General features: G+C 36.8%; 2 protein-coding genes and 1 long non-coding RNA gene across 3 annotated transcripts; 2 read left to right on the forward strand and 1 right to left on the reverse strand.

Annotated features, from left to right (window-relative positions):
• Window positions 1-1,522: 1,522 nt before the first annotated feature.
• On the forward strand, window positions 1,523-6,195 carry ccn5 (cellular communication network factor 5). Its single transcript, XM_052595085.1, has 5 exons — window positions 1,523-1,658; window positions 2,314-2,530; window positions 3,409-3,657; window positions 4,684-4,904; window positions 4,984-6,195. The coding sequence occupies exons 1-5, from the start codon at window positions 1,587-1,589 to the stop codon at window positions 5,266-5,268; spliced, it is 1,044 nt and encodes a 347-aa protein (XP_052451045.1). The 5' UTR covers window positions 1,523-1,586; the 3' UTR covers window positions 5,269-6,195.
• On the reverse strand, window positions 1,640-3,543 carry LOC128012107 (uncharacterized). Its single transcript, XR_008182704.1, has 3 exons — window positions 3,397-3,543; window positions 2,363-2,506; window positions 1,640-1,853 (listed from the first exon to the last, which is right to left on the reverse strand). It is a non-coding gene; the product is annotated as an uncharacterized LOC128012107 (long non-coding RNA).
• Window positions 6,196-6,905: 710 nt separating the features above from the next.
• Window positions 6,906-8,095, forward strand: si:dkey-78k11.9 (P2Y purinoceptor 1). The gene has a single exon (XM_052595088.1). It carries the CDS (start codon window positions 6,962-6,964, stop codon window positions 7,949-7,951), a length of 990 nt encoding a protein of 329 aa, XP_052451048.1. The 5' UTR covers window positions 6,906-6,961; the 3' UTR covers window positions 7,952-8,095.
• Window positions 8,096-8,355: the final 260 nt, after the last annotated feature.

The raw sequence follows: 8,355 nt of genomic DNA on the forward strand, positions 1-8,355 counted from the left end.
TAGAATCGATCCAAATAGCAGTGCAAAGGAGCTCGCTAAATATTGGTGGGGACAGATTTGTCATCTCAAAATATTGATAGGGACTAGTACCTAGCTTCCCCCCCTAAACCTACGCCCATGGTCTATATGTGGTCTGGTGGTGAAAGAGTGGTGGACTGATCACAGCTCACTCAGAGCGGGTCTAAAGTAAGACACCAGTCCAGTCTGTCCTGAAACGTTAGTGTCAATCAAACTATCGTGGGAGGGGCCTGTCTGTGTGACGTCACAAAGATCAGAGATCTGCTCGATTGGAGAAAGAGGTAAAGATTTTAGTAGATAAAAAAATTAACTTGTTGGATTTTTATTATTATGGGGTGGTTGTGTACACAGACTGCCAACACACATTTCAGTTCAAACTATTTGTAAAAGTGCATGTAGCATTGATGACCCCTTTAAGTGTAAGCAAGTTCTCTATTTTAAATGCTATAATGATTTAAATAAGAGGGTTCTAAAAATTTTGGTCGCTGAAAACTTTTACTGTTTGTATTAGCTCAGACAAACTGTCAGTGTGTATCAGAAGTGAGGATTTTCAATGAATGTTACTCTTTCTACAAATCATTGTTGTACTGCTAGGTGGCGAAGTCACAATCTTATTAGTCATTGAATCATTTACTCGACTAATTCATTTAAATCATTCAGGAATGAAACAAAGGCTGCATTCAAAATCATATACTTCCCTACTATATAATAGGCAAAAAACCTATGCGAAAATAGTATGTCCAAATTTACAGTATTCATAAGAGAGTAGCAGAAAAATTACCAAAGTATTATCCCATTAGGCCACGCCAGAGTTTTGTTAATGGGAGTAAAGCGACACAACTGATACTGGTATGTCACAACAATGTCAACATGGCAAATATGTCCAGATTACATTGATCCTACACACACTCATACTATGTTGAATGTACCTTTCAATGGTGAACAAGTAATTATTTATTCAAAAAAAGTACCTACTAATTGGATTTCTGGCTAGCCAAACAGTCTTTATTAATGAGTCATTGAATTGTTTACTCAACCGATTCATACGTTCAGGACCACCATGACTGTGGAATAATTTGGAATTATTGCCAGATCAAAAATACACATAGTTGTATCTATGTAAGTTATACAATATAAAAAATGTTCTTTACTGAACTATCGTGCAATGTAATACTCCAAACCGTGCTTATCAGTCTGGTTTATTATTCAGATATATTTGATGTAGCAATTCGATAAACAACAGCTATTAGACCTTAGATATAAACAGAAAACTTGGATATGATCAAGAGCAAACCTTAATATGCATCTTCTCTTCCAAAAGTCTGTGTTTCACCTCTTCACGCCAGAGCAGACAAGCAGAGGGAGAAAATAATTCCTGGTTGTCGAAATGGGCAACGGAGATGTGGAATTTGAAACATTTCTGATCCAGGTCCAGCCAATGTTTACCCTGCAGTCAGGCTATGACATCAGAGCGAGGACTTTATAAAAGTGCATGTGCACAGAGCCAGGCAGTGAGAAAACAGTAACACAAGTAGAAAATCTGATTGTGGTGGAACACATAGCAGAACATGATGGACAAGCTACAGAGAGACAGAAAAAACCTAATGACATGGGCACTGCTGTTTTACCTGGGCTCACAGGTAAGAATCGCACACTTTATTTGCATGCATGCATTTTGCCAGTGGAAATATCTCTGATGTCTAGGTTCAGTTTTATGTCCAACAGCTGTGAGATTTGATCTGGATACTTTGTCAATTGTCATGCTCAGAGTTGAGAGGAGGGAGAGGTCAGTTTAGTGGTTTTTATCAGGGACTTGTTGTGGGACGTTTTGTTGTCTGTGAAGACAAAACCACATTGTTAAACTGGAGTTTTCCAGTATAAACTGAATGTAATGGAGAATTAATGCTTAATTAAAGTGTCGATGTTCTGTACAAATATAAGATAGTCATCTTAAGTTTGTTGGCTGTAACACTTATAATTGAAAGCATGTTTTATGTTTTCAGTCCCTGGGAATACTTACTGTAAATGATTTGTATTAGGGAAAATATTTTTCCTTTTGCTTCTCCGTATGCATATTATCAATTTTAATCAAAGTTGCATGCTTTAAAAACCAGCAGTGCTATTATTAGAGGCATTTATAACAAATATAGCATTAATGGGGAAATGAAAAGGAATACATTAATCTGATTATTGAAATTTCATGGTTTTCACGGTACATTTTGTGCAGGTTCTACCCAAACTCTGATTGACTTGTTGCATGCATTACATAACACTTATTCCTGTATGCTGTCTTAGGTATGCTGTCAGCGGTGTGGTGGCCCTTGTCAGTGCCAAAGCTCTTTACCAGCCTGCCCAGAAGGTGTTCCTCTCATTCTCGATGGGTGCCAGTGCTGTCAGGTGTGTGCAAGACAGCAGGGTGAGGCCTGCAGTGAGCTGTATCCATGTGACAGTCAGCGCAGCCTGCAATGTGACTACAGTGCCAGCTTCCCTGGAGAGCCAGGAGAGTGTGTCAGTAAGTATCAACCACCGAATACACAGCATTACCACTACAGCAGTAAGCTCCACCCATAGGTCCTGATTGACACAGCTCACATGGCTGTCATTTGAACTTATTATCATATTTTGCACATTTAATTAGTTATCTTTGATGTTGGTTTCAGTATTTGATTCATCCTTTAAGAGCAATTATGCTATGGTTTGTACTGGATTGATAATGAAACTATATTTTCATTATCAGATTAAAAAATCTCAAATGCAATTTTATTTCCCCACAATTATTTATAATATAATACAATATAAATTGTAATTGTTTATATGAAGAAATTAAATAGCATTTGAACTTTTCATTTCATGTAAGCAGCTGTTGTAAAATGAAGATGTTATTTATTTTAATAGTTGAGAATTATATTTATTTTAATTTTGACAAGGTTCTACTGAATTGACAATTAAAAATGAAATATCAAACACAAATTATATATATAATATGACATGAATTATATTTGTTTTATTTAAGCTACTTCAAATTATGAAAATAAATTGCATTTTAGTTCTTGATTTATCAGTTGATTGACAGTTTGATTTATTATGTTACCTTAATAGTGTTTTATATATATATATATATATATATATATATATATATATATATATATATATATATATATATATATAAATAATTGCTGCGCATTATGGCCAATCTTAATTCATGACAACCAAAAAATGTAAGATTATTAAAAAAAATATATTAATTTCAGGTTTTACAGGGACAAATTATTTTTTTAAACAGTAGGGGCAAATAAAATACAAAGCAAACCTCCACAGCAAGCCTTCATAAAAACACCACAACATTTAGAGCTTCTGCATTAAATATAGTGTCATCACCTTTGTTTTTAGGTCAGAAGGAGCTGGGCTGTGAGCATAATGGAGTCTCCTATCAGGACGGCCAGGTATTTCAGCCATCATGTGCTCTTCAGTGTAACTGTTTGGGTGGAGGGGTGACCTGTGTGTCCCGGTGCACTGAGGATGTTCTCCTGCCCACCCCAGACTGCCCTCATCCTCGAAGGGTTCAACAACCAGGAAAATGCTGTAAAGAGTGGCTGTGTGAAAATATAGACAACACAGTGCTTCAGGACGCTCACACAGGTATTTTATTTCCCATCTTACTGTCCAGAAAACAAATCAAGCCATAAAACTGACTCAAAGCTGTCGTTGTTGTTCATGTAATAGTATTCACTCTCTCTTCTTTTTGGGATTTTGCATAAATCGTTTTACATGTTTCTTATTCAAATCCCCATCTGAGAACTCTATTACATTCCCATTTGAGGTTTTCACTGTGGGATTCTGACCATTTTAATCGAAAATGTCTAGCCAAGATGGAACCCAAGAGCACAAATTCTAGCTTCTTCCCGAAGCCAACTTTCCATGATTCATAACAGGACTCATGTCTGTGTAGCACAACAATTAAACTCCAAAAAGCCAGATAGCATGAAACACCGGACAGGAGGGCGTTCAAAAGCAATGTCACCAAAGTTAAATCAGCTGGAATGGTACATTTTGTTCCGAGTGTGTTTACAGTGGAGATGTTAACAGGTCCATGTGCATAAAACACTGCCAATGAATGCCTGATTATCATCTCATAATGATGGAGTTATTTGGTATTGCTTCCTTGGGATTCTCAAATTATAAGAATGATTGTCAAATGGTATGAGCTGATTACGAATTTATGCTGCTCGATAAGTTTTAATGAGACAGAATTAAAGGAATAGTTCACCCAAAAATGAAAATTCGGTCATTAATTACTCACCATCATGTTGTTCCAAACCTTAAGGACTTCATTCATCTTCAGAACACAATTTAAAATATTTTTTATATTTTATATTCATTTTTTGGTTGAATTATCTCTTTAATATTTAAACTTAAACTTAACATGAACACTGATACTATATACTGTAATTTCTAAATGCACATTGCATGACTTGCATGATTTTTAAGTTGTTATACTCAGTTAAGAAAAGTCAGTTTTTAGTCCAATGTGATAACATTACATAGAATTTTGGGACAAATGATTAAAAAATATTTTTCCAATGAAATAGACCTGGCACTCAAGTATGAAACACGAGTTCACTAAATTGTGTTAATTTAGTTAATGAACTGTTTTTGGGATGGCAGCTTCAGGAAGTGATCAGACCATGCCTGCAGACTCTGCATACCAAACCAGACCCGGTACAAACTGCATAGACCAGAGCTCAGAGTGGAGCGCCTGCTCACACACCTGCGGGCCTGGAATATCCACACGGATTTCCAATCAAAACCCGGCCTGTCGCCTGGAGATGCAGATGCGCTTGTGTAGGATCCGACCCTGTCAGCCTGTTCTCCGGAGAAACCCACAGGTATGTCTCCGAGCTACCATTGGATGCTTTGGTTTTGACCAGTCAAACCATTCTCTAACCAAGCCTGCCTTATATTCAGTGGTCAAGGAGAAAATGTCAACCCAGCTACAGGTCAGCAAACCCAGTGCGGCTTTTCCACCAGGGCTGCTATAGTACGCAGTTCTACAGGCCCCGTTATTGCGGCTCATGTAAAGACAACCGTTGTTGCACTCCTTACCGCACTGGCACGGCACTGGTCACTTTCCGCTGCCCTGGAGGAAGACTGCACAAACATGCTGTCATGACCATCAACTCCTGCATCTGCCATAACAACTGCCCCTATTCATCTGGAAGGGCATATAGAGAGACACCCTTCTGGGGCTAGAAACGGACTCTCTTAAAGGCTGACTTTCAATCTAGTAACTTCATATTGGATGCTCTGAGTTTAAAATTTTTTAGTTACAAGGAGCCAACTCAAGATTTTACGTTTCATTTCACTGAGAAAAAAAACACACACTAAAGAGCACTAAAGAACACATAAGCCATTTGAGATTTGACAGCAATGCTTTTTTTCAGGACACCGTCTTAAGACGACAGGTGTCTGTACTGGTATCTTTGGTGTAAATAAAATAGTTTGTGTTTAAAATCTACCAGACATTTTTTCTATTGGGTTTACACATTGGCAGCTGTTTTACTTTGAAAAAAAAAAAAAAAACTTTACATTTGAAATATACCACACAATTATGTAAGAGCTCTGTCTGTATCTTTGTCTGTGTTGTGCTTATTATTGGACAATTGTGGCTCTCAATGAATTCCAAAGCTTTTAACTCACAAAAGATGAAAATTATCTAAATCAGATCTGATGTTTTCTTCTCTTCAAGAAATAGGATTTAAGCAAAGAAATATCTCGTATGTCTCGTACAGATTTACCTGAAATAACATTGCACATGAATGCAGAAAAATTGTTTAGTTGCTATGTGAAATTTAGACAATATTTTTTTTAGTTAAATGTGGCATGTTCACCTGTATTTACTGCAGGCTTTTATTTGAAGACTGACACTAACTGTACTTTAGTGTTTACCAATTTCATGCAAAACGATTGACTGTGTATATATATGTGTAAATACTTGTTTATGTCTGTATGTTTCTGTCATTAATACTAGAACCTTTAACATTTGTGTTCATTTGGAACATTTTATGTTTCATTGCACTGTAATTTGCCATCTCACATCTTTGCAGTCATTTGTCAGACCTTACACAAACGGTTTTGAAAAATCTCATCATAATCATTTCATAAATACTCAATAACACATTTTTGTGCTGTGTGCCTGTCTCCTTTTCTTGGAGTTTAGTAGCTTTATTCACTTTTGACTTTCACTAATTACAAGTAAATGATTTTATCTGCTATTCAATTAGCTACATTTAGCATTCATAAATGTAAACATGGGGAAATATGCATTTTATTTTAAAAGGGGAAGTTCAACAATATGCCTAAAAATAAATATCTAAAAAAATATATTAAGGAAATGAAACAAATTTGCTTGAGTCTCGCTCTCTACATCGATTCAGAAGTATAAGGCTGCCCTCTCTTGTTTTTACGAGGAAAGGCAAGCAAGAAATAGATGCTCTATTGTGCATTTGACAGAAACGTGTTCTGTACAGGGGTTACTGTATGTACATGAATGAAAAAAAAAAAACATTAGAAATCAAGAAGATAATCCGTGTAATGATAATAAGTGAGATTGTTTTATTACATCTACCTCGGGTATAACTATAACGATACATAATTACATAATTGTATTATTAGCCTACTTCATAATTAAATTTCTCAAAATATAAGTAGGCTCCACAAATCCTTTAGAATTCACAGACAAAATGTATGATTATTTTACGTATAAATGTATATGATAATAAAAGTGCTGTTTCTCTATAATCTAAATTAGTTAAAGCTCAAAGTTCAGAGTTTTCGTTGACATGTGCCCTGCCTTTCTCGGTAAAGTCGACAGTCAATTTGCTCACTTCCTGTGACATTTTTTATAGACAAGAAAGTCTGATGATAAGACCGTCTTTAATGAACGATGGAGTCCAATTCTACCTGTAAATCTATCAATTTTGATTTCACACACACATTTCTGCCCTCAGTCTACGTGGCTGTTTTCGTCCTTGGAGTTATTGGCAACTGTTTGGGGCTGAAATCCATGTATGATAACTGGAGGAAAATTGGTAATGTCAATATCTTTGTGCTCAACCTTTGCCTGGCGGACATTTTATATCTTTTAACCTTGCCCTATTTGGTGGTTTACTACGCTTCCAGCAGCAATTGGATATTTGGAGATGTTTTCTGCAAGATTTTAAGATTGTGTTTCTGCATCAACCTGTACGGAAGCATTGGTTTCCTCACGTGCATCAGTGTTTACAGGTACCTCGGCATCGTTCACACTTTGAGAGCTAAAGGCAGAATTACAACCAGACACTCTGTGGTGATTGCTTCGCTGGTGTGGTTCTTGGTGTTTCTACAGTGCCTGCCTGATATGTTTTTTGACAAAACCAACAGCAATGTAACATCATGTTTTGACACAACGTCGGACAAGTACATTAGGGAATACCTGAAGTACAGCGTCGGAAGAACGGTTGTTGGATTCGCGATCCCGTTGTTAATAATGTTATGCTGCTACGGACATGTAGCGTTTACTCTGATGTCAAGGAAAGACACAGATGTCATCTTGAAGCTGAGGTGTCTCCGGCTGGTTGTCATCCTGACCCTGCTCTTCGCTATTTGTTTTATTCCTTACCACATTTTTAGAAATTTAAACCTGGCAACTCGAATCTCCAAACTGGAGGGCGCGTGTCTGAAATGGTATTCTAATGTGTACATCGCAAACCAAGTTGGTAATGGATTGGTCTGCCTGAATAGTGCGATCAACCCACTGATTTACCTCTTTAACAGTGATGATTTGCTGATGAAGTGCTTCGTAAAGTCCGGACGAGCCCCTCAATCTGCTGCCGTCTCTCTTGTGGCAGACTGTCCCTTACAGAAGCAAACTCTACACAGCATGGCAAATTTATGAATTATAGATGAGTGTTCTATGTGGTGTGATGACTTTTTCTCGCCTCGAGTACATGGCTGTTCATCAAGAGTGACTGAAACGATTCATATCTTGTTCATTTTTATGACAGTTGTGGTTTCTTTGGAACCCCACTCTGTTATGTAGACTGCAGATCTCGTGACAGGATATATGCTCTAATGTCTCATTGTTTTCTGAAAAACAGAAGTGAGTTTGTTCGTGTTTCAGTTTCCAAACATCAAGGTTGAGGTAACCTGAATGTGGTGTATTTTTATGTAGCTTGTAATGCTTAGTTTACACATTGAATGACTGAAAAAAAAAAATCCTTCTTATTTTTGCAGTTTTTCATACATACAGAACTTCACAGAAGTGCTCTAGTTTCTAAGCAACATAATACTACTAAAACA

Source organism: Carassius gibelio, chromosome B23, assembly GCF_023724105.1.
Source record: "Carassius gibelio isolate Cgi1373 ecotype wild population from Czech Republic chromosome B23, carGib1.2-hapl.c, whole genome shotgun sequence".
NCBI lineage: Eukaryota > Metazoa > Chordata > Actinopteri > Cypriniformes > Cyprinidae > Carassius > Carassius gibelio.

Excerpts from the sequence above, each read along its gene's own strand:
- ccn5 (XM_052595085.1), top strand. The coding sequence starts at position 1,587 with ATGATGGACAAGCTACAGAGAGACAGAAAAAACCTAATGACATGGGCA. Across the intron at positions 2,531-3,408 it reads AGAGCCAGGAGAGTGTGTCA|GTCAGAAGGAGCTGGGCTGT; the intron begins GTAAGTATCAAC and ends CTTTGTTTTTAG. Across the intron at positions 3,658-4,683 it reads GCTTCAGGACGCTCACACAG|CTTCAGGAAGTGATCAGACC; the intron begins GTATTTTATTTC and ends TTGGGATGGCAG.
- si:dkey-78k11.9 (XM_052595088.1), top strand. The coding sequence starts at position 6,962 with ATGGAGTCCAATTCTACCTGTAAATCTATCAATTTTGATTTCACACAC.